At 43.7% G+C, this 26,633-nt stretch overlaps 1 protein-coding gene across 2 annotated transcripts in view; it reads right to left on the bottom strand.

Annotated features, from left to right (window-relative positions):
* Positions 1-26,633, bottom strand: part of CACNA1E (calcium voltage-gated channel subunit alpha1 E) — a 464,222-nt gene that overhangs the window by 31,823 nt on the left and 405,766 nt on the right. For both annotated transcript variants that reach the window (XM_084851293.1, XM_084851292.1), the window contains 11 exons: positions 24,917-25,027; positions 24,014-24,097; positions 23,762-23,887; positions 22,123-22,188; positions 20,962-21,053; positions 19,687-19,852; positions 19,190-19,317; positions 9,053-9,149; positions 4,424-4,529; positions 1,826-1,933; positions 998-1,098 (listed from right to left, as the gene is read on the bottom strand). In XM_084851293.1, the coding sequence (XP_084707419.1) occupies positions 998-1,098; positions 1,826-1,933; positions 4,424-4,529; positions 9,053-9,149; positions 19,190-19,317; positions 19,687-19,852; positions 20,962-21,053; positions 22,123-22,188; positions 23,762-23,887; positions 24,014-24,097; positions 24,917-25,027 (1,185 nt within the window). The remainder of the gene's footprint in view (positions 1-997; positions 1,099-1,825; positions 1,934-4,423; positions 4,530-9,052; positions 9,150-19,189; positions 19,318-19,686; positions 19,853-20,961; positions 21,054-22,122; positions 22,189-23,761; positions 23,888-24,013; positions 24,098-24,916; positions 25,028-26,633) is intronic.

Raw genomic sequence — 26,633 nt, 5'->3', positions numbered from 1 at the left:
CCTAGGCATGCTTATTTGGGGGTTCACAATCAATGGCACTCATTTCAAGGACCATATGTTTCTGATGGAAACATTAATGTGATGTATACCATCGTTGCTCTTTCAGGAATCAATAACATGGGACACGGCTTCCTGTCCCCACCCTCTAGGAATGCAGCTTGCCCCATCTGTGCCACCCGCCATATTTTTTTCTGGTGTCACCACCGTTGCTCTGTAAGCTGCCTTGATGGGAGACTATCTGGGAACCATATGTAAGCCAGCTTGAGCTCCTTGGAGGCAGAGCAGAGTATAATAATTAAACAGATAATATTAAGTAAGTCAACTGTTAGACTGAAGCAAATGTCACATGGACCTCCGGCAAGAACCACATTTCTCTGCTATCTAGCATATTCCCCTTGCACAATACCCAATTTCCAGCTGTAGTAATTTCAGTGGATTTACTTAATTCTAGCCCTTTGCAATGTTCAGTTTGAAATGAATGCCAGGATTGGGAGAGAGACTGGAGTTCTGTCCACCAGCCCTGCCCCTAATCTCCAGGTATTTGAGGAGTTGTTTGCACAGGAGCCCTGCTCACAATGCGATCCATACTTAGCAAAAGTTAAGAGTATGGATCTAATTTAGGCTCCTGTAAAAACAACACCTGAGTTGCATGGAGGTCAGGGGACAGGATGAGCAGGTGAGATCTCAATTCCCCCCTTCACATATTCCTTTCTAAACAAAATGAATGTTTTTTGCACAGAGCTTCTATCTTGACATAGAGCTTCTGACTATTGTCCTAGAGAAACTATTGCAGAATTTTATACATTTGATTTGGAAACCACATTAAATGCATTAATAGATTATAAAGTATACCTGTTAATTCTTGTGCACATAAGTTTCATCTCCCCGTACCCACCCATATTAACCTTTTGCATACTAGTTTTCAGAAAATCTTAACTTTCCATTTTAACCCCCAATGAAACAGGACTGCATGTATCTTCCTCCAGCAAAACTGTACCTGTTCTTCCAGCTGCTGCCTTTGCTTCTTAGCTTTACTCTGCTTATAATAGTCCATTATCATCATGGCTGCGTAGATTTTTCCGACTGTCAGGTCTGTAGCTGGAAGTAAAAGGCAGCCTATTATGTTAACCAAAATAGATCTTTTTAGGTGTGATAACAGGTTTCTAGAAGGCTGCATAAGGGATATGTCATTTATTGCATGTTATATGCAAATGTGTGACACAACAGAGCTGGCCCAGGATGGGGGTGGGGAATTGCTCCAGCGTGGGGAGAAGGGAAGTGGATGCATTCATTAGGCCGGCTCCCAATTTGTAAATGATAGTTTGCAAAGAATCAGTGACATATTTGCAGTGACCCACTTATGAGCTGTACATGGAGATGTAGAGTTATGTTCTTGGGGGCTCCCCAATGTCCTTCAATCCAGTTCCCCCCCCCCCCCCCGAGTTTAAGCATCCATCCATATCATTAAAAGAGTCTTTGTACTTTTGATGGCTACTGGTAGGTTAGGCTCAGCTGGAAAAGGGTTTGAGGTTTTCAAATGTTATCATTTTATATACTTTTAAAAAATGGTATAGCTCCCTGCCTCAGGCCCAACAATAGGGAAGGCCAGAAGTTTAAGTAAAATACCTGCATACTAAATGAGCTGGAATCAGGAGGGGAAAGGAGTTTGTTTCTATTGACTTCCTTTCTCACTTGCTGGTAATCAGCTGTGGTTGTGGGGGGGTGGGAGTGGGGGGAGACTTCTTGCTTCTCTGGTCTTCCCCAGTTCACTCCTGTCATCATAGGAACCTGGCAGCCACACTGCCTTCCCTAACCAGTGACTCACTTTTTGGCATGGGCACCAATAGATCTAGCATCTTCTGAGAAAGGTGAGGCCAGATGGTCAGAATCTCCTTCTGGAGCTCAGAGTCTAGCTGCTGCCAGTCTGCACCACCTAAAAGAAAGCATGTCAAAAGGGGTTTGAGGAAATTGCTGAGAGAGAGAGGAAGAACAAGGCTGCTGGGCTCATTATATACCCCACTGGCATCCCACCCTTCCCCCAAGAAGCTCAGGGGTGTCATGGGGGTGTCTGGGTTTCCCCTATGACTTAGACCCCTTGATCAACTCCTCAAGGTGTTGCCTCCTTAAGAGTCCCACCTTCCTTCTTTTAAACTTCCATTTCCCAATAACATGGGGTTTAGGCTGTAGACGTGGGGTGACTGGCACTTCAGACACCTGGGTGTTAACCACAACAGTTCACTGGTAAATTAAAACAAGCAAATTACAACTTAAGGTATTTACAGAATAGAGCTGAGTGATACAAAAGGCATTACGGGAAAATAAAAGCTGCAAAAATGCAAGTTCCTCTACCCTAGCTGCACTTAGACTTCTCCAGGCTGCTTCTTCCTGCTCTCCATGCTGTGGTTTTCTGACCAGGTTTGGATTTAGCAACATCTCTCTGGCAAACCTAGTTCAGCAGAGATCAACCAGCCCCCTTGTGACCTTTTCCAAAAAAACACACCACACCACCCCTGAATGTTTTCCTTCAGGTTTCCAGTGCTGAAATGTTCTCCCCCCAGATCAGGTCTTTTTCACATACAGGTAGCTTCAGGGACAGGCATCAAATACTTCTTTCACAGCTGCAAATCATATTCAAATTGTTGAGAGGTGAACCTCATCCATGACATTATCACAGGGAAGCTTTGCACCAAACTTAAGTCCCCACTCAAAGTCTTGTACAGAACTTCCAAAATTCTCTTGTTTGTTGTACTCATTGCCAGTCCTTCATTAAAAATACTAGTCCCACTCCATCCCACACAAGCCTTCTGTCATCCCATGCTCATTCTAGTTGCTCCATTCAGACTCTGATCTTAAGTCCATCCCACACAGACCTGCTGTTGTCCCATTTTTTCTCTCTCTTTCTGTGTAAGTATTATATTTACACATACACTTTCATGTGGCCCATTTAGGGATTTTAAAAAATATTAAGTCGTATAGATGTAATAATAATTATAACAGCAACAAGAAGTAGATTTCAGGACAATCTAAGGCTGATAAAAATGGAAAAGTAGCGCAACCCAGCATAAAGTGAAGGTTTGGCTTATATCTATAAATAATAGGTGAAGACAGATAAAGAATTATTTCAGCAGTCACAGTAGGTTCTTCACACACTTCGGGCCCATCTACATGAGTGATTTACTCCACACTGCTGCATCTCAGCCTTGTTAAAGACACAGGATGCAGCCGCCACTTTGCAGCAACAGCATGGTTTCCTGCCTGAAAAAATCCACATTTTCATAAAGGTGTTTTGGCCTGGATCTTCTTCTTGCTGCGGCTTCAATATGGTTCATGCAGAGTGTGCCTCAATTCCCCGAAATTAATTCGGCTCACTATGGTGGGTGTGCCTAGGTGTATGTTCAGGTCTTGCCTCACTGCTGTGAGATGCCCCTTTGCTTTTGTTTCCCCCCCCACACCTCACTCATTCGCAGCTGCAGGGCTAAACATTTCTACTCAGAAGTAATTCTCATTGACCTGCACTGTACTACTCAACACTGAGCAAGAGGGGTGAGGAAGGCTTTTGTTCTGAATCTGCACCTATCAGGATGTGCAAGGCATCACTACAGGGCTAATGCGTTTAAAATGTGCTTTGTTTCCCCAAAATGAGCCCAGGTGACTGTTGTTCCTTTGAAATCTCCACTTCTTCTCCGAGAACAGTATAAACGTGTCAACTCGGAAATAATTCCCACTGACTTCCACTGAGGTTCTACCCCTTCACAGCTACAGAATTGTGGTGGTGTGGAGGTGAGGGTGACAACACTGCCTTTAGAACTGGTAGTACAAATCTACCTGCCAGTAAGTTGAATGCTGGATCAACGTATGAATCTTGTCAATGTCCTTGTGCATCAGGTAGGCTATCCAACTTTCTTTTTAAAAAAGAATATATCTGTATATGCACACACATACTAGTACATATAGTCATATGTTCTTCCTTCATAACCTACTCTGAGGGAGGGGATAATGTCAAACACTGGGCAACAGGGACCCATCACAGCTGCAACATAACAATGATCAGAAAATGAATCAGCTTCTTCTAATTCATGTGGAACACCTGCAGAATTGGGTTTGTTTCTTTTGTTTTTTAATCAGTGCTTGCCCCAGGCCTGGAAAAAGCAGGTGTATGGTGGGGGCAGTGAGGGTGCTCTCAAATAGTCTTTCCCACTCTTCAAATACGATGTATGTCTTTATGTGCTCTTCTGAGGTATGTAGACTATCGGGCCCAATTAGTGGGTACACTGCCAAGAAAGTGTATTTTTCCCTGTTCACTCAGGCTTTTTAACAGTCCAGATATTTGACTCTTGGCAAGGTTTCTAACCGATAACCACTCTGGCTTTTCTGCCTCGGCCTCCCATCCGCCCCATGCCACCCGCCCCTGCTGCTGTTTTACCTTTAGCGATCTTAATATCCAAAGCTGTTCGGATCAATGCCATCAAGGTGGAAGTGAAATGGACTGTGTTGTCTTCAGCCACAGGCATATTCATCAGGACCAGTCTCTGCACAAGACAGTGGTGGGCGGGGAGGGGAAGCAGGCAGAAAACAATATCGAAAACGTATCAGGGAGACATGAGGAAAAATGCTTAGAATGCATAAAATAGCATAGGCAAAAAGGAGGGCAAGGATCGCCCCATCTGTTCACCCAATTGCTACCGCATTCCCCCTTCAATGTGCTTGCTTGCTGTCTTTTGCCATTCTTATCTTATCCATCTTGTCAAGAATACTGTCTTTTTTCTGACTTTGAGCAAGAAATACTTTTAGAAGGACAGACAGCCCTAAGGGGGCCCCTGCATCGCCTATTCAGAGCCATGGGGGGGGGGTGTTGTAGGGGGAGCAGTTTGCTTTTCAGTTTCATTGAATCTTGAATCACAGAATACTAGAAAGCTCAGGGTTCTGTTTCTAAACTTCCTATCCAGTTATATCCTGGCGCCCCCTTTTTGAGATTTTAAAAAAAAATATATTATGTTTGGCAGCACATGCAATGGTTCCAACTTATCTGAGGCTGAAGAGACAAAGTGCAAATGAAGAGAAACCAATGACCAAGGCAGGAGTGGGTGGGTCATGCTCCTTTTACCCCAGGAGGGGAAGCTGAAATGGCCAAATCCGCTTCCCAGAGAGTATATATTGCTTTGTGTATTTCCTTATCCTCTCCCCACTCCCCCACCACCCTAATTCTTGGGACGCTTGGAAGCACCGCACATCCAGAATCATTAGGTGAGACACAGGCCCAAACAGTAACGATGTTTCCATGTGCACACGAGGGGGAAAATGGGCCATGTGCTTCTAAAGACATGGGTGCACAAGTAAGTGTTGTTATGAATAAAAGTGAACAGAAGCCATCCTTGGCTAAAATCCTGGATAATGCCATAGACTAACATGCCTGCACAACTACCCTGAAGGCTATAATTTAGCAGTCCTCTCTTGTAGCATTCCAACTTAAACTTTCCGGATCTGAGGCTCGGAAGCTTTGGCTGCAACCCTGTAATAGAATATGCTCAGGCTGCCAGTCTTTCCAGAATGGAGCAGTTCATATTCTCCTACCCAGTCACAGCCTCCTCTCATGTCACGTGTACTAAGAAACTGGTCTGCAGATTCCTTCTGTTACTACAGAGTTTTGAGGGGCCATTGACTTAATGCTACCACAGCACTCACAGTAGGTAAACTTCATAGGACCTTCTCTAGCTCGACTTCAGTGGGCAGTGCTTCCTGCCTTCCAGGCCACAGGAGCGATCCATGCACAATGTTAGGTCAAGAATTCCACTGAAAACATGTCAACTTGGTGAGCATGTGACACTCCTTCCATCCTTACATTTCCATTGGCCAATAAGGACTGAGTAGCACATTCTTTACGGTGCCTTTCCATCTTCTTCCCATATAGTTGCCATATTCCAGACTCCTTCTCCAGCACAAGGGAACTAAATATATTTTGTTCAAAATGGTAAAAGGTTCTGTCCTTTATTGGACCAACTTCTACTGGTCAAGTATTGCAAGGTTTCAGCTTCCTACTCTTTATCAGGCAGAACAGTTTTAAATATTTACTGTGCAATCCTATCCATGTATACTTAGAAGTAAGCCCCACTAAGTTCAATAGGACTTATTCCAAGATATATGTGTAGGACTGCAGCCTTAAACAAACAGCTTTACATCATCAGAACTTGTTTTAATAAACTGAATGATACTGCTATAAGCTGCTTTATTCTGAGTCATACCATTGGCCCATCTAGCCTACCAATGCCTACTCCAAATGGCAGGGGCATTCCATGGTCTCAGGCGGGGCTCATTTCCAACTCTGCTACCTGGGATCATTTTTAGCGGAGATGCCAGATGGAATCTGGAGCCTTATACATGCAAAACATTTGCTTTGCAACTAAACATTTGGAGCCAATATGATGATAAATGTACATACTACATATCAAGCTAAAATTTCTTTGCAAGGGCGTAGCCTCAAGGATTCCTTCTCCATTACATTGCAATTAATATCCTTTTATCTCCTGGATCCAAACTAGAGATGGTGAATGTGTAGCCCTCCAAATGTTGTTGGACTACAACTCCCATCATCCATCACCATTGGCTAGGTGCAATCTATAACACATGCCTGTTCTATTAATGTGTGTGTTTGCATTGTTATATGTGACCCAAGTAAGATAGGGTTAATAGAGTGTTAGAGAGTGACTGAAAGTTAGGAGGGGCTTTTGTGTGTCTGAGGTTATAAAAGGAACGAACTGACACTTAGTCAGATAGGGCCTTAGGGACTGAGGAACCTACATCTAGTGAGTGGGGTTTGGGGAATAGATTTGGGCTCTCTTCACACCTGAGTATTTTAGTAGTATCATTCTTCTTTAATCACTGGTTTTCGCGGGAGCTTTAGATGATGCCACTGCTCTCCTGCTGCTATCTCACAACTTCCACTACCTCTTCCCGTGTTATCTGAGAACGGGGAAAACCCGACATATTCTGTGCTTGCGACTGAAATTGCCATTTCCCCCCTGTGTATTTCCCCTTTAGCGCTTTGTCCCGCTTCGTGTGGGCGTGTGCTAGGGGGTGTTGCTGGGCGGTGTTGAATAACATTGTCATGACAACGAATTGGTGGGAAGGGGGGGCAGGCCACTGACTGGGCTTCCAATGACCATTCCCGCCTCTTTCCCATTCCACTACGGGCTCCGAGATCCCCTTGAACATAGCAATGCTTACTTCTGAGTAAACTCATTGGCTGTAAGGCTTTCATTTCCTGGGAGTAACTGCCATTGAAATCTGTGTGGCTTGCTTCTGAGTAGGCATGCACAGGAGTGCGTTGTAAGTCTACTTAGAGTAGCAGTCTTAAGGTCTTCCATCTCCTTCAATGCATTTACTTTGAACCTCCTGCTCCCACTGACTTCACTCACTGCTTCTTCTCCCTTTTGCTCACCAGTTTGATGGGCTTTTTTCCTCCCAGGGTGGATGGGGGAGTCTCCCTTCTCAGCCACACAGGACAAAGGTTCGACAGTTAGGATTTTAATGGGTATAAAAAGTGCCTTTTCTCCTCCCCTGAATAAATTCCTCATGCAGAGCTTGGAATGGTCATTTTTAATAGTTTCCTTTTCGGGTGAGGAGTTGTTTTAGATAAGGCAGTAATGCTGAGGTGGTTTTCCATGGTACTCCCTCCCACCTAGCCAGCCACTATCTCTTCTCCTAGCCCACCTTGCAGGGTTATTGGGAAGCCAGAATAAGGGGGGGGGGAAGAAGGTGTCCCCCATGAAGCGGTCACCTGGGGGGGGGGGCGGGGACTGCTAGGGATGGCTTGGTGCATTGACTGTATACAAGTCCGTTTGTGGATTTCTTACTTCTGTTGTTGGGAACCCGGAAATCAGTATACCCTTCAAACTCAGTAGTGCAAGAAATATACTGCATTTAATTCCATCACACACTGACATATTTAGCAGAGAACGACTAGCAGCGCCAGCAACCTCGGGGTAAGCCACCGAGAAGACCCTCTCTCCCTCAGAGGAAGGAGGGGATCAGCTCCCATAGCCCCCTATCCAGATCACTTCTGACTTCTGTCCTGCTGTAGAGGAGTGGAGGGATGGGCGGAGCCATCAATCATGTTACAGGAACCAATGATCAGGGGAGGGGCGGGGGTATGGAGCCATCAGCCCCCTTCTGTCCTGATTGTTCCGTGCAGCTTGGCCCAGCCATGAAAAGATATAATGCGGAGAGATACCTGTATACCGGGCCAGTCTAAATCCCGGAAAGGATCAGGAATCAAAAGGAACGGTTTGTAGTGGAATAAAATGCCAGGTGTGAAGTGAGCCTTAGAAGGGGTAGAGTGGGTAGCTAGGTAAGTTAGGACCAAGTATAGACTGATAAATAATAATATAGAACTCTTCTTGTATTAAATAAATTATTGTTTGTTTTTAACTACAAAAAGCCACGTGCTAGTCTGTCTTATTGTGCTACCATTAGAAAAACATATTTCCTTGCTACTTCTCCTGTATTGGGTAGGGGGAACTAGTTAGGCACCTTGGGTGTCTCTTTAGCCCAGAGAGTAAAAGGGGTGGAAGCTTTGTGTGTCAGTGAGGACAAGTAAGCCAGCAGAGGCAGATGTCCCGAGGGGGGTTTTCTTCTCGGTTTCATCAGGTGGAAGCTGGAGAAGGTAGAACCCAGGGCAGGAGTGTCACATGGTCCAACAACATCTGGAGGAACAAACCTTCCCCATCCCTGATCTAAACTAAATATGTTTACTATGTTTCCTGCAATGAAAAAGGACTGCCTTAATTTTCAACTTCTCTTTACTTACAGTGACCTATGTACATTCCTTCCGTACACTGGTGATGCTGCCCTTGCAAATTAGCAGTAATTATAGTATCACACGTTACTATTAAATACTTAAGATGTGAGCACAATTTGGCTTAAAATCAAATAATCTTTGAATGTACCAAGCCGCATTCTTCTCGGTAAGCTATCCCACTGCCCCTCTATCCCATGATTATGCTTTCCCCATTCCTCGCTGATCAGTAGCCCACAAAGGAAAGAAGGGTTGTTCTACCTTATAAGCAACTTTGGAGGGACATCTCTTGCCGAGGCCTAGTGGTGGGGACATGAGAGTCAGCATTTCATACATCTCAGTGTAATGGATGCGGCCACTGCTCATGGAGGGGAAAGAGGACAAAGGGAATGGGGGGCGGGGTTGGGGAGGGAAAGGTGCAGAGAGACGAAAAAAAGAAACAGGCATTTCCAGAGACCAAAAACCCCCAAACCAAAACAGAACATAGGGAACAGAAGAGAGAAAACAAAACAACAGACAAAACAGGAGAAGAACAGGAGAGCCATTAATCAATGCAAATTGTACAGGACAGCCTGTGCTCAGGTGGATTTATAGCACCCCTCACACAGACCCAGGAATGCCACCAGTAGGGATCGCCTGCTTTTACGTATCTCAGCTGAGGCTTTTTATGGCCCAGCCCTTCTTGCCATTGCCCCACATAGTTCCCGGGGTTGTGTGCAAGTGGTATAAATCAAGATACACAACACTCCAACAAGGGGTTATTCAGGATATATGGTGGTGTACACCGCAGCAAATTGGCTGAACCAGAGCTGTTCCCTGAGCTCCTGTGGTTTCTTTCGTTCCCAACAAGTCCTGCAATTCATGTTGTCACATACATAACCCATGGCTGAAGTGGCATGTACCGCCCTCTCTGGTCGTGTCTATGCAATCAAAAAGCAGCATCTTGCATAGGAGGGCAGTGAAACAGGGTCACTTGTCAAAGGAATGTGTCTGTTTGCTTCCATCTAGTTCTGGGGATGGAGCACTTTCCCACCATGCACTGGTGCAAAGGCATGCTAAGTGGCTAAGAAAACAAAAGCAAGAAGAAGGTTCTACATGCCATGCTCTCCCCTCCCATTCTCTCTCACATGCAACTTCAAGTTCCACCCAGTTGGAGTTTAAAGAGTCTCTGCAGAGGCAGCTGTTTGACCTTCTGAGGGTCAGAGTTCATTTGGATTCCCCCATTTTAAAACAACAGTTATGGTCACTACCTGGATGGTATTCCGTCTTGTGACTCCCTTGCTGCAGTATTCTGTCCTATTTAATTTATAAAAGAGCTCAGATTTTGTAGAAAGTCCCAACTCCTGACTTGGAAGCTCCTTTTCGAATCTTTAACCTTCTTATTAGCATGGGGATTAGTGAGGAGAAAGAGTAAAGACCTCTCTCAGTATTTTCTTCATGGGTGATTTCTCTTGCCACCTTGCAGGTGAGAGAAAAAATAGCTGTATAGAAGAGACGCATTCCAGGCCCTCAAAAATGGCTTCCAAGATGGATTCTGGTGCCTGACATAGTCAAGCCCTAGTTCAAACTAACTTTGTCTGTGCTAATAAATGCTGCCTCAGGTTTCTCACCTCCTCCTAGGTGAGGGACGCCAGGCTGGAATTGCTTAAGGCAATTCTTCAGACTTGTCACAAAGGCCTCATATTGTCCGTGAACCAGATGAATATGGAGACAGTGTTAAAACACTGGATTGTTTTTCAGCTGTTGAGAGTGACATCTACTTTAACTTTATTATTCACTCAGATTGTAACTGCTTGTTTTAGGTAGTGTGCTAATTATTTTGTATAGTTTCACTACATTTCACAAAATTGTCCATTTTCCTCCCTGCTTTAAACAGATATTTATTTAAAATGTCCAGGCTGTTGTTCTGCCAGATGACACTTAGACCCAGTTCGCAAGTCACTACCATGGTGGTTTGTTTAAACCATGGTTTATTTGTGACCGCACAAGAGTGAGTGAGTGTGCTTCCCCCGACTGCTCGCCACTTTCACTTTGTTTCCACTTTGGTAGACAACCCAGGAACCCCCCATTCCTGGGTTGTTCAGTGTGATGCCCAAACCCAGCACTCTGGGTTGCTGAGGGAGAAACAACCTAGAGTTTTTACTCGGCAACAAACCATGTATTAAAACTTAGGGTTCTTTCTCCCTCAACAATCCAGGGTGAAAGGAAGCATTTACCAAAGTAGAAGCAGTGAATCGTCAGGAGGCAGCAACCCATGGTGGGTCATCATGTGTGAGCTGGTCCTCACATAATTAAAATGTGTGAGCTGGGCCTGCACAATAATTAAAACAGTTTTTATGGTAATATTTCCATACAAGGGAAACCTGGCTGGTTGATATGTTTTTATCACAGGATAAGCTTGGCTTTAGAATTGTCTCTCTGTAAAACTGCTAGCTTCAAAGTAAGAATTTGAATTTTTGAATTTGTTTAACCTTTTTCCTCCCCTCTTTTAAGCTCCATAGTCCTGAGTTCTTACAGTGAAACATTTCAAAATGGGAATTATATATAATTTTGTGGTGAGCAATGAAGCAAATCATAGCCATGAAACCTTGCAGAAAAATTTTGTGAGAAAGAGAAGGACAGAGCATGATAAGAACTACAAACTACTGTGGAACAATTGTACTTAAAAATGAGGGGAAGTGGCATGTTTGGTTTGATCTTCATGACCACAGAAAAATAGTGAGCACTTGGATGGAATTTTGTTTTCTTCCCAAATGATAGGAAATCCAAACACTGGTGAAAATGTGGTACAGTGCTGTACACAGGAAATGAAAAATAGGTAATTGCCAAGTTGCCCAATGACCTTTTGCTGTTCATAGTTGACTGGGCAAGGAATGGAAACTGCCAGGTTTTGAGGGATTTTCTTTCCTGCCAATCTAGGCAAAGTCAGAAGTATGTAAGACTGGAAGGAAACATTCGTAGGAGAGCCAAAGATCACATGAGAACTTCGTTTGCTCACGGCTCATCTCTCGATGGAGTGGTGCTGTGGCTGAGAAGTAGGGACAAACCCCACATATTTTCTAATATCTTTGCACTATGAAAAGTCTTCTGCAATCTCTCTATGGATGTTATCACTTCTCCCTATGGTGCCTACCATGGAATGTAATGAGTAAGTTCTAATGTTTTCTGACACTGACCTGCATGAGTACACATCAGAAAGGCAATGCTTGATTTGCTTTGGCTGTGGAAGGTTCAGATGTGTTTAAGATTTAGGGCATCTCTACACCAGCCTAAAATCCTGCATTTAAAATGGGGCTTTCTGCTTCTGTTTTAAATGCAGGATCACTACGACTCCCTTTTTCACCCGCTTCCTTTCCCCCCTCCCCTTTCCCCCTCCTTCTCCCCATATCTGAGTCTTCCATTATCTTTCATTGATCTCGCTCCTCTTCTTGCCACTTTTCCTCTTTACATGGAGAGAACTCAAGCGTTACACAATGGGGTAATTAGATAGCTCATTATCTGCGATCTATTTTGAAACAGAACATAGGGCATTTAGTGCAGGAGACTCCCTGGAGGGACATGGCATCATGTAAAGAGCCCGCAAACTTCCGTGAAGGAGCCATCTCAATCGCAGGATAAAAGCTCCATGTGAAGGAGCCCTTAGACATCTCGTAAAACAGGAAACATGGGAAGGCAACATGGGCTGGAAAAAAACCTCATGGTGGAATCTGCACCTGTTTCTTTTTCAAGCAGTTACAAACACCATTTTCACCTTGCTGTGCTGAAGCTTTTGGCAGAGACGTAATGAAGGACGATGAAGGATGACTTTAAACATTAATATTATGAAACTACAGTGCCATGATGCAGCCTGTGGCCCCATGTGTGGCAATGCCTGTGCTTTCTTAGGGACAAGATTTCAGAGACGGCTTCGGCCATCATAACTGTGTCTTGGGGGCAGATCTTTCTAAAGAGGGAATTCATGGAAATAGATGCCTATTCATTCCGAATGGGGTGGGGCAGATTGTAGCCAAGGCAGATTTCAGACAGAGAAGAACAAAATAAAATATGGTTTGGATAGGTGCCTTCTAAACAATCTTGACATCATAGGGTGACGTGCCGGTGAACAGAAGATACTGTTTCACAGCCATCTTCGATCCAATAATGCAGTGATGAGGATGACTTAGAAGCAAATAGAGACCAGGAAGAAGCACAGAATGATGGGCATATTTACTTTTCAGAGCTGGAACAGATTTCATTGACACGGCACAGCAGTATTATAGACAGCTGTTTATACTAGACAACATTTGGTAATCATTTGACATAGATAGCAATTCTGCTGCGTTCTTTTATACAACTTATGTCTTAATTTAGACAAAATGATTCATTCTAGTACATACTATATCTTGATATAATGAGTAAGATAATCACTGATGTATTATATGGGGGTTGAAAGCACTGGAAAATCTATGCGGAGCTTGGAGAAGGCTATCAATGGCTACTAGTCCTGATGGCTATGTGCTACCTCCAGTATCAGAGGCAGTGAGCCTATGTACACTAGTTGCTGGGGAACATGGGCAGGAGGGTGCTGTTGCACTCGTGTCCTGCTTGTGAGTTTCCCATAGGCAGCTGTGTGAACAGAATGCTGGACTAGATGGACCCTTGGTCTGATCCAGCATAGCTCTTCTTATGTTCTTAGTTCAATGTGTGAATCTTTTGCCCACTAGAGATCCAGTTTCTCTTATGGAGGTGACAATTTAGACTGCAGGCGTTATGCACATAGGAATACAATTTTCTGTTTTGAAGTATACAAAACTACAAAGCATAGAACAACTTTGATCCTAGTCCCAGGTCTAAAATCTGAGCTCCTTATTTTGGGGGGCAGAATAGAAGTCTCCAGGCTGAAATCACAAGTCAACAATTTAGTTGACTGCACATGACTGAAACTTATAATTTGCAAAAAGTGAAAAACAGCCTATTTTCCCCCCATCAAGTTAAATCAGGTTAAAAAATAAGAATTTGACGTGTGTGTGTGTGTGTGTGTGTGTGTGTGTGATTAGAGGGAAATAGGGATAATGCCAATGGCTAATTTTTCCCAAATGAGTATTCATCTCTTTGACTACAGCCTAGTTCTTACTGAGATGGTGAACGAGTGCCAGAGCTGTACCACTTCAGACTGCATGGGAGATGGAATACTTCTCCATACAAAATAATTCCCTCCACGTAAAAAACCAGACATTGGGGAGAAGGGTTCTAGACCAGCATTCTCCCTCATATATTAGAGTCCTATGTGAAGGGATTTGTTTTGGTCTGAGGAGCATTCGGTGATATGACCTCCCCACATGTAATCTGAAATGGTACAGGCCAGACATAGGTAAGGATTACCATCTCAGTGAGAACTAGACCTGATCCAGGATGTTTGAGACTGGCCAATGGAACAGCACTGTTACATCTTGAACCCTGATGACATTATTTTTGAGGGTCTGCACTGCAATTCTGAATGACCGGAGCTCACATGCTCAGCACCTTTACAACTGAGCCTCTGAACAGAACTGAACAAATGACATGTGTTCTTTCTCTCCCTTATCCTAGTCATTTTGGTTTTTCTTCTTCATCATTCTTTGTCCCTTATACTGTATTTTTGCACATGTGTGAGTTAAAAACCAAGAACGATGCATATTTGAAAGAGAAAAAATGTATGTCCAGAGAGGGCGGTGATCTTGGAAACACTTCCCAAACCACTTCTCTATGCCACAGGAGACATGCAGCCCACAAAAGCCAACCAACTTCAGTTTCATTCTAGAGGACAAAAATGAGAATGAATTTGCAGTTTAGGCTGTGAACAGAAAACTGTTTCCTCATCCCTGCCTGGCTATTACAGCTGCTGGTTCTGAGCAGGTTTGGATCTCTTTAAACTCGAGGGAAAGCAATGCCAGGGTTCCCTTGTGAGGTGCAGTGGTGTCAGAGCAGAGGAGAAGGAAGGGGTTTAATGGATGTCCCTGTTGCTGGGTTGTGGCTGGGGATTGGGAGGCAAACCTTGCAAGCCACCCTGTAGGGGCAGTTCTCTCCCAGGCCCAGAGGAGGCGAGATCACCCGTACTAATTTGTACATATCCTTATACAGGATCCTGCCACTGGAAAGGAAGCACAGGTGGATTAATAGGGACGCTCACGAAAAGGAAAGAGGAATCAAGTGTGGCACCAGAGATGTACATCTTCCTCCTTCTGTCTCCAGCTAGGAAAAGGGTCTGAAAATATAGCTTTTGCCTTCTCTTTTCCGGCATGGTCCCACTGAGGAGGATTTGGTAGTCACTGGGAAGGTATGTTACATAATGGCAGAACAGATCCCATCCCATTTGCCAACAAAAATAATATGAAAGAGTTAAAATTGTCCCAATCTGAGGCTGGGATAAGTTGCATCTAATAGTTACTTGTCTGTCTGGGGTCTGACATGAACAGATTTGAGCTGTTGAGCTACCAAGCTGTATCACAGAATAGCAAGCAGTGTAAGCGGTTTTGCGCAGTCAGCTATTCAAATAAAAGTCAGTACATTTTAAATCACCTCTGTGATGTTGAGGTCCTACATCTATTTCATATCAGTTTTTTGCATGTCAAAAATGATGTGCAGAGATATAAAATTATTGGCCAAAGTTGCTGACCTCCAGCCCAGCAGAGTGGGACAATGTTGTGCGTTACTGGAACAATCTAACAATGTTCAATGATTCCTAACTCCTGATAAGGAGCTACAGATCCAAAGTTAGTAGAATATGAGAAATATCTTTAGTGATATTGCTGAGGCCACTGCAGGTCACCTGGCACAAGAAAATGTGAATTGCTTTGACATGTGCAAGAAGGAAGAGATTCTGCTCCTCCTACTTTGCACAGTACAGTTGCAATGAAGTTGACTTTTAATCTCATTATTTTCCCATCCCTTCAATAGTGTTCATAGCTCTGGCAAATTATGTCTCACTTCTTTGTGGAAAACTAAAGGACAGATGTGAGGAAGTTCACAGGAGCTCCTGTTTAATCCCATTTTCCCAGTTTAACCTATTTCTCGCTGAGCTAATAAATCTGCACCATGAGCCTGTTACTTTAGAGACTCACATAAGTGAGTGATACATGCATACACACAGATGTGTATGTATATAAACTAGCCTGTCAGGGAGAAAACTAGGATAGAATCCTTCTCCTTGACATGCTAGTTTTCTACATGGAGAGAATTTGCGTGTATGGGAAAGCGTTCAGTCATGTGACCTGCAGCTTGAAGTGGTACAGCCCAGCCACAATTTTATCACCTCAGTGAGAACTAAGACTTGGAGATTAGTGCCAAATAACTGGCCACAGATTTAGAACTGCCCTACAGAAGTTTGCTTCCCTTCTGCATAATGCCCATCTCCTTAATCTAGCAGTGGAAGGGCAGGACGAGAAATGCTGGAGACTTAAATGGCCAGTTTAATTGATCATTATGTGTGTATGTTTTAAATGGGCCCATTAAACACAGTAACCAAGTGCCAAAGAAGAAGGGGGATCCCCCATAACTATGCCAAGGCCTGATGACTTTTTAAAAAACAGGCTTAGCAAAAGACACATTTAGTAGGCTTGCTATGGTAATAACTGTAAGAAATTTAATCGAGTATACTGGGGGTGGGTGGGTGATTGGGAGAAAAGGCAAGCTAGAAAAAAAACCCCTTAAAAATTAAAACCTAGAACATTCAAGAAAATAACGTAGGCTTAGAGTGAGCTATTAAGCTTGTATGATGGAAAGAATAAACAACTGCTTCTAAACAAGAAACAAAGTTTAGAAGATTAGCCTGTGGTACCTCAAAGACAAATATATTTATTGTGACATAATCTTGCACAAGCTAGAGATTTCATTTATTTCACTGGTGCATTTGATGATATAGGCTCTTGCTGATGAGAGCTCATGCCATAATAAATATCTTAATCTTTAAAGTCCCACGGGATTCTGTTTTTTTTAGTTAAAGTAACTTGCAATTCATACTACTGTGGAAAACCCTTGATAGTAATTGTAGCCTGACCTAGAACCACAGAACTGTCACATCAAAATGCAATCCTTCATTGGGCTATTTGGAGCAACATGAGTCAGAAATCTTTCATTCACAGTCTAACATTTGGCCTAAAGTTGTCATAATCCCATGCAGATATCTGAAATGTGCAATGTGTGCGCATCTGAGAACTGAAACCCATTAGCAGGAAAGGTTGTGGCAGCTTTTGCTGGGCAATACCACTTCAGACCTAAGGTAAAGGATCCCGTGTTTGAAATTCGTTCACCAACAAGGAAAGGTGAGGGGTACATGGAGCCTCTTTGGGGTGGGGCCAGAGCTTGGGGTTCCCCACCCATGTTATAGGAGAACATGCAAAAGATACAACCCCTCAACCTGTAGTGCGCAGTAGTAGAGCCCAGCAAGAACTGTAATGCTGAGAGATTCTTGCGATTGTGTGTTTCAGCTCTGACTCCAAAGGTGATATTCAATACCAGCTACTCTATCCGATCTGCGTGTTGTGTTGGATTTTAAGACCTTATATGATATCACTGGAAAGGAAAAGAAAATCCAGTCTGGTTGAAAAAGTATGGAAGGTCACACCATGAACTAATCATGTCAAGATAACAGCAGATTGGATGAATTCACAGAACACAATAGTGTTAGAGTTCAGGCATGCAAAGGCAACTTCCAGGATTGCAAGAGCTCCGGAGATGACCCATCTTTTCCCTAAAGCTGTGAACATTCACTCAGATTTTAAGAGGCCACCATGCTAGACAGAACTCTAAACCCTAGACAGTTCCAATGCCAGCTGGAGAAAGAACAGAAGAATGACACCTGCAAGTTCTCTGATGGAGATTTCAGACCCAACGAAGTTACTTCTGGTGTCACAACAGAGCCAATGCTAGTTCAGGCTAAGCACTCTCACATTTGGAATTGATCAAGTATACTGAAACTGCCATGGGAAACATGGTGGAAAACAAGCTCTCTAAAGTACTCCTGAAATGTCTGGTGTGTATGTATATGTGTGTGTGCATTTGAAGACATTCAGTAACAGGATGGCCACTCCTATGAGAAAGTTAGCACTTCTACACCAGCCTAAAATCCCACAACTTTACTGGGGCTTTCTGCTGCTTCTGTTTTAAATGCCAGATTACGATGGGCTTCCTTTACATGTGCTTCCTCCCCCTGCCTTTCCCCCCTTATCTGTGTGTTCTATATGTTTCATTATATAGCCACTAGATGGTGCTGTGGTCTAGCTCCTCTTATTGCGGAATTTCCTCTTTTCATGAGGAAATTCAACATGCTGTAATTTGATAGCTCATTATCTCTGATCTTTTTAGAAATGTGACAAAGGTCATTTAGCACAGGAGATGCCTTGGAGGTTGATGACGTCATGGAAAGGACCTGCAAACTTCTGTGAATAGCCACTCTCTATAGCAGGATAAAAACCCTGTGTGGAGAAGCCCAGTATCTGAGAAGAGTTGTTCTCAAACAGTGTCACTACCTCTATGCTGCAGCCCCAAGAAGATGCCACATCAAAAATGAATATCAGGTGCACATCCTTAAAACACTCTTGTATACACAATGGCTCACCAGTGTGTTTACACACTTAGCTTAGGATGTGTGTCTGTCATTCACACCATGCATGCTTGCTGCAGGAAACACTGGTGTGTCTGTGGCAAGCATGACTGCCACTTAAAGTGTGCAGCTGCACTTATTTAAAAGGGATTCCCAGAGGCAGCTTGCAAAACCATTACTATAGGACTCAGAACTATGGAACACAGAGACCTTTAGGGCGCAATCCTATCTAGATAGACGGCCACCTCCAAACTCGGAGGCAACCGCCTATCCAAAGCAAGGCAGGAGAAGCACAGGGAGATCGCTCCCTCCACGCCTCTCCTGCCCTGCTATTTCTGCAAGACAGCCGAGCGGGAGAGGAGGCTGCTGTACGACACACAGAATGTCCATACATGCAGATCTGCTCTCCCCGCCCTGGAACGCCCCCAGCCCAGCCCCTTTTCAGCCACTCCGCGCTCCTCTTCCGAGTGCAGAGCATGGGGCTTCTCCGCACTGCCTGTGAGGCAGTGCGGATGTGGGGGGAGGTCGGTTCCCAGAAAACAGCATATCCTATGGCCATCTAGCCGCTGTCTAGCGGCCATAGGATTGCTCCCTCCAAATTGTTGGTTTTTTTTTTAAAATCATGCTCTTAACCTTTAATTCAAACTAGTTCAAACTCTGAATTGTTTGAGTAAGTGACTCTCTGGCTGCTCCAAAAGTCACTTTTATGGGGCTTTGTATAAGCACATTCGGAGGCTGTGGGCGAGCGAAAGGATATTTCCAATCCATCTGTGCTTGACTTGGGTGTCACATCTAAGTAATTTTTGCAAAGGGCTTAAAAGCAGGATGCGGCTACATACCATGCAGCTCTGTCATACTCTGCCCAAATCCGGACAAATTCATCAAGGTGGTGCGGTCCCAAAATGGAGGAATCTCGAGTCAGGTATTCAAAATTGTCCATGATGACAGCCACAAAAAGGTTGAGCATCTATGTATGAAGGAAACAAGACAAATGTATAACAAGGAGAAAGGTGAGCAGGGACAGAGGGCAACTGAGGGAAAGAAAAAATAAATGGAGAAACATACAGAAAAAGTGGCTGCGCGACACCCTGCAAGTGGCTTTATGAGAGCAAAACCCTTTGCCTATGTTCCATGCTGCCCTTGCTGTGAGATTCTAGTTCGTTTAGTCATCTGTAATAACAATACGCTCCTTTCTCAATCAAGTTGGTGACAACTGAACTAGGAATTCAGGAACCTTCTGGATTCCTTTGCACATTATATTCCAGTAGTGATGGGATTGTGGACAATGATGTGTCAATGAGCCTGGAAGGTGGAGAACCGGGAAAGGGAAACTCACCAAGAAGGAGCAGAAGAAGATGAAGGAGACAAAGTAAACGTACGCCAGATCTGTGCCACAGCGCTCATTCACATTTTGTCCAGCTGTCGCTGTGGTGTCTTGCTCACATCCTTTACCTTCTAGGCATGAAAGCATGATCTCCTGCCATGCCTCCCCTGTTGCACTCCTGCATGCATGCAAAACAAATCCAACTTGAAAGTTTACTGCGCTCCCTCATTCTTGTAATGTTGTTATTTCTAGCATCAACCAACGTCTGCTGCTTCAGAGGAAGATAGAAAGCATTTCTACACGTTGCTGTTAATCAGTTGTTAATTTGCTGTATCTACTGTCAATTTCATTGCAGAATTGAGATCCGAGCTCTACACAAGGAGCGTTCCCTTTCCTGCTTTTCCGCTACGTAACCTCTAGGGGGCACTGTGGTATAGTGGAATAGCACAAACACACAACAGGAAATCGCACTTTATTTTGCATTCACAATTAAATGGTGCATTTTCCCTGCTCTAAAAAAACTCGCCAAAAGTGCTGGTTAGACACGGAAGAGAAACAATCATGAGTAGAGTGCACAATAAATGCCTCGTGTAGAAAAGCTCATAACCTCTCCATGAACAGACTATAGTGCATTTTCAGGGACAGTTTATGATGTGGGGTAGGGTGGGGGTCTGCAGTCTAGAGAAACAATGGTGTTTTATGCAGAGGTGCTACCTCTGCATCCAATTTTTCATTTTATTTAATCAAGGTAGCTACTGCTTACCATATCTAAAAATATTTCTAAGCAGCATTTAGTTGTTACAGTGGGCATTCTTCTAACTGGTAACTCACTGAAAGAAGATAATGCAGCTCTTGCGTACTCTGTCTCTTGGTTCAGCTAGGACCAACAGCACATGTTTTGTCCAAGATTCCCCTTTGGGGTCAAACTGCCCTTTAAAGAGTTTTCACTGATCTCAGAACACGGAGGCTCTTTACAAAGGTAAAGAACAGAGGAAGAAGACAAGAGATACAATTAGTAGGAAGTAGGTTTTCCAGGGAGTAGTACTGCAGGCCTCCGTAACTTGCAACCCGTTGAACTGAAAGCAACTCAGCAGCTGTTCTGTTGGCCAGGTAGCCTGCAGAGGTGTGTCATTGAACCCCCATTTTGGTTTTGCAGCTAGTACATAGTCAGCCAGTTATTTGGCTGATTAGCTTCCAAAGGCTTTTTGAAATTGTCTTGGGAGCAGATAGAGCTGTGTTTTATACAAAAATTTGAATGGCTCTCTGTATGAATTTAAAAGCACTTACCTGAAAAGAAGCATGAGTGAACCTAGGAAACTGCGGAAATTGTTGTGACGGTTAATGTGGCTGTCTTCTTCTAATTTGATATTCCCAAAAACCTGAAGACACAGAGAAGTGAAAACTCACTATAGCAGGCATGACAATGCAGTAAATCCCAGCCAGCAGCTATGTGGACGGCGTAAAGTGCACAGAGCCCCGATCACCTCTTTCTCGCCCACCTCCAAGGTGTGATGATGCCAGGGCAAAGGAAATAATTGTGGCTGGAGTGAGACAGATGATAGGTGGGATTTTTTGCCAGACTTGAAGGCAGTATGAAAGAGGGATCACTGCTCAGGTGTGTACACTCATCTCACTTTTACCTCTGGTAAACAGGTTTTGCAGGTTGTGCATCAAAATGCTGCAAATTCTGTTTGACCAGGGAAAAGAGTGGCACAAAAGAAATATGTGTGGATTCCATGGGAAGTACATCCTTTTTCAAACAATTTCCAACTGTCTCAATTCTATTGTCCATCTCTGGCCTGTGCCTGCTCCAGTCAAGTAAATCATGCCAGCTACCATGATCCATCTCATGAAAGTTAGATGAAATTCTCCACTCTTAAGAGAGAGAGAGAGAGAGAGAGAGAACCTCCCATTTGGTCAGCATGGTGAACATCAAGCTGAAGAAGGGAAGAGAGCGCTGTTCTTCCCCTGCCACTTGCTTTTCTCCTGACACCCCACTGCCCCCCTTAACAACTGCTGTTACCCTCACCATGTATAAGACATGGGCAGTTTCTGGAATTCTTTATGGTATTATAGTATATATCATCATCCATCACACACAATGGTCAATTTATGCATTTTAACAGAACCTGCACTAGTAATAACATTTTAACTCAGCATCTTATGACTGTGTGCTAAAGAAAAGGGTTTATCCAATTCATGCAACCAGTTCAATTCTTGATAGGGTTAATTTTCTAGGAAGAAGAACATTCTTGTGGGATCAAGAATCCAGCAATCTGTAGTGTGGAATATCACCATAAGAAATTATTTGAACACCTAATGCTGAGTATTATTATTATTATATTACAAATAGCGGCTCATTAGCAATGTGTTCTGTCTTCAAATCTCACCAAAGTTCACTTAGTTCCCTTACCTGGCAGAAGTAAGCATTTGTAGACATTTGCTTACCTGCATCCCAATTATTGCGTAAATGAAGAAGAGCATTGCAATCAGGAGACAGACATATGGGAGGGCCTGAAAGGTGCAAACAGTGCAAGGGTCCGTTTTATTATTTGCACAGTAATTATCTATTTAAAATATTTATATTCTTCCTTACTGTCTTGACACTGAGATGCCTACGGTAGCTAACAAAGAATAACTACAAAATGACAAAAAAGCAGAAGTTTTTGGCTTCCCAATAAACGTGGTAGTTTGGCTCACTTGGTTGCCTGGAGCTGCTAGAACATTAATCGCTAAATACTGGAAAGCCAACAACGAATGAATAGTTAAATAAAGGATATGGGCAGAATCCAACAGGGAGCTTGCGCCCCCGCTCTCTTATGCCCTGCCAGTTCTGCTGCACAAGCAGTGGGGGCCGCTTGTGCAGTGGCGATTTAGAGCTTCTGGGGCAACCCAGGACAAGCGGAAATGCTTATTTCTGGAAGGAGGCAGGTCAGTGGAGCTCACATTAGGGAGCGCCACTGACCTGCCTCTTGCTAGGAACAAGTGTTTCTGCTTGTTTCGGGGCTTCTCCTAGAAAGTGCTAAATCTCCCTTGTGTAAATCTCCACTTGCGCAACAGAATCAGCACGACCCATCACTTGGGGAAGAGAACCAGCGAGGTGGAAAGGAATCGGCAGGGGCGTGAGCCCCCCATTTCATTCTGCCCTACACTTACACAATAATGTAAAAAAATAGCCTTCTGGTCCCTTCCAGTCTTAAACTTCTCTCATGCAATGTTTTAAAAATATAATCAGCATAACAACGGGATACGTTTGCTGCATGGGAGGGAGAAAGAATATGGCAGGGATGCACTATTACCATTAGCGGACATGACTTGGGATTAACCCGCTGGCTTCTCATCAAGGCTGGAGGAAGACTATTGCTAATCATCAAGTGGAGCGGTGAGGTCTCCACAGCCCTGCAGTCCTGTGAGAGTAAGGGGACTAGGCACAGGGGGATGTGATCCTAAGTGAAAACTGCATCCCTTCTGGTTTACATAACAGGGCAGACAGTTAAAACCACCTTACAAGGAGGATGGCTGGCTGCACATCTTTTAAGGCTGGCTGCCTCTCTGTAATGATCCACATGTGCCCCCTGAAAGCATGGAGGCCTCGTTAAGCCTGTCTTGCTTGTGGACTTCCCATAGGCATCTGTGGGAAACTGGCCAGTATGAGAAACAGGATGCTGAACTAGACAGGCCTTTGGCCTGATCCAGCAGAGCTATTCTTACAACAGAATTCTTGATCTCCCCTCTGGAAATTTTTCCCACAGTAGACCTCCCAAGGACTGCTCAAACAACTTGAGAAACTTGAAGAGGGCGTTCTTTTTGTGGGGATTCGAGCTACCACTGCAGTACTGACGGTACGGGCACAACTCTCCCATATTCGTCCTATCAGTTTGTGTGGACTACTAGCAACTGGAATAGGATTAGCTCCCCCTCCCACTCAACATGTGCTTTATGGGTGACTGACACTCTGATTTAGCACACTGAGCACCTGCAGATCTTTGTGTGGAAGTGCACCGAGAACGTGTACGTAACGTTCAAAGTGTTCATTGTCCCCAGCCATTCACTGATCTTGGGCGAAAGACAGAAGGTCTACCATTACCTTGAAGGACTGCACGAATGTCCACAGGAGAATTCGAATGGTGTAACCCTGGCGAAGCAGTTTGATGAGACGGGCAGCCCGGAACAACTTCAGAAAGCTCATGTTGAAGCTGCTGATATTTACCAGCTTTTAAAAGAATATGAGAGAGAGGGAGAAAGATGGAACAGTTCAACGGAAAGAAAAAAAGAACCATCACGCCTATCCCTGTCCCTTGAACTCCCTCAAAGGAGGGCCAACGAAAATGAGCTTCACCTTGCTATCCGCCAAGATAATTTCTGTAATGCTGCCAATCACAGTGATGAAATCAAAGATGTTCCAGGTGTCACGGAAATAATTCTGCAGGGAGATTGGGGCAGGGGGGAGAAGAGTGTAACCGCAATGCTTAAACCACAGTGTGAACATTCAACTAACAGTGACATCCTCTTAAAAAATGCTGCAAGCACACCCGCTATATCCAGGTGTCCAATTCACTATTCGCTACGCTATTACTGTTTTCGATTTATAGCCCCACTGTGATAGTTGGAACTGTGCTCACCGCAAGTGTGCCCTTGTACCAGGTGGTGGCTGCCTCCAAGGAAGGCTTGGTTATCACCTCCCGCTCCCACTTCAGGAATTTATGACAAATCTGGGATTTTTACCCAGGTTTCATAGATCAAAGTTTAACATGCTATACATCAGACCACATACATTTGCATTAATAAAAAGCTTTTAGCATTGTTTTGCCAAAATGGGTCGTCCAAGGACAGAATTAGGAATACTGACAGCAATTAATTATGGGCACATTTGTCTATCCATATATCTGCTCATCCATCCATCTCAAATTTTTCAATATTATACTTTGCAGAAGGATTCCAGCAGCTAAACACATTTGCCAATATATTGCACAATGGGTCATGGACATAACATGCTCTCCAGTGGACTTATTTTGTGTATCACTCCAGAATCTGGCACCCAACTCATAGGGTATCCAGGAAGCCAAGCAACCATCACATCTGTTGTATCTTTCTTCCAAACTACTTGGAGACACACATTGGAGAACTGATAACTGTGCTAGATAAAGTATTGATCTGACCCAGTAAACCATTCTTACTAGGTGCAACTAGATTGCCCAGAATCAAAACATTAACACTCAACTCTAAATGTTCTGTAACTTACCAGAAAACCAAAAGCTATAATTTTCAGGACACATTCCAACGAGAAAACCATGGTAAAAGCAATGTTCAGGTACTTCAGAGCCAGTTCGTATGTGCAGGGAGCAGAATAGTACTGCCAAAAAAGAGAAGAAAGGGGGTCACAATATCCTGGATTCTACTTGTACTAGTATAGCAACCCTGGATGTTCCCCTTCCACTGTAAGGTTTGCATTTTTTTCATTTTTAATATAATATAGATGGTAAATCCAATTAACAACTTTTTTAAAAAAGTTCCAAGCATTCTGGAAAAAAAACGAAGCTAAAAACCAGGATAAGTCTTCTAATTTGACATAACAATGTCTATCCTAAACATATATGGTTTGGCAGACAGTTCTCATCCCATTCGGCATCTTCTATTTTTTTTTAATTTACTACAGAGTTGTATGAGGTGGCTATTCTGAGCACAGAGTTACAGTTTAGAAAAGCCAATGCAAGGAATAGTCACAGTGTACTGCTAGCATAGAAGGAAAATAGTTGCTACACACATGAGAAGAGATGTAATTATCGGTGGCGAGAGGAGGATTATGAAAGCACTGGAAGTCCAAAGTATGATGTATGATTCCCCCCGCCCCGCAAGTATGCTCTTACCACATCTTCTTAAACAGACTGGCAAACAGCAAGCGTTTTAGGAAGATATTTCACACTTTACTTGGCAGCAAACCCAGGTCTACCACCAATTCTACACTCAATACAGTGCCACAGTCATTTCTGGCTCTCTGTCAAGTACACCTGTACATACCTGTACAATATGCATTTGCAAATATGTTTTGGTCACATTCACATGCTACATATTGAAGTGTACATATGAACACTTAAATCACTTTAAGCGCACATCTAAAAGATGCTGTTATGAAGTGGCTTTCAGTTCCCACATAACGAAAGGCCATAGCTCAATGGTGGCGCCTATGCTTTGATTTATATTTATGTTAACCATTTTCACCTGCTCTTCAGTTGAAAAGGCTTCCAGAGTAGCTTATGTAAGACCGGAAAACCAAGAGAGTTCCTGCCTGCAGGTTACAATGACCTGGTTAGCACCTAATGGCAATTCATGGCTTACTTAACCTACAAATTGCCAAAATATAGTGGGAGTGAGCAAGTGTGCTGCTTCTGAGGCACCTGGCTCTTTGGCTTTCAATTAACAACCTACGACTGCCTTGTTTGTAGATTGCCAGTGTGATGTCCAAATCTGGACTTTCTTGGTTGTTTAGGGGTTAACCCAGAGTTAACCCAACAACAAATAGTGGGTTAACTCTGGGTTGTTTAACCCCTAAAGAGCCTGGTGTCCAGGTTCAGACATCACACTAGCAACCTACAAACAGGCGATAGTAGATCATTAACTGAAAATGGAAGTGACAAGTGTGCCAGAGGCAGCATGCTTGATTGCTCCTGCTTGTCCCTGACAACTCATGGTTTAAATAAGCCATGGTTTGTTGTGATGTGTGAACCTGGCCAATGTAAAAAACGACAACACATGACACAAAAGGAAAAAGGGAAGAGGCAGGGAGGGGAAAACAAGTGCACTCAGGTCCTAATTCCTAAATTTGCATGCAGAAGGTCTCAGCTTGTGTCCCTGATACTTCCAGTTAAAAGGATCTCAGGTAGCTGGGCTGGGAAAGAACCTTTGCCTGAGACCACAGAGAGATGCTATCAGTCAGATTAGACAACACTGGGCTATACTCA

Source organism: Heloderma suspectum, chromosome 4 (genome assembly GCF_057233095.1).
Source record: "Heloderma suspectum isolate Gila_16-S chromosome 4, 16-S_ref, whole genome shotgun sequence".
Lineage (NCBI taxonomy): Eukaryota > Metazoa > Chordata > Lepidosauria > Squamata > Helodermatidae > Heloderma > Heloderma suspectum.
Note: the sequence above shows the minus strand (reverse complement) of the source record. Positions and strands in the feature narration are given on the sequence as shown.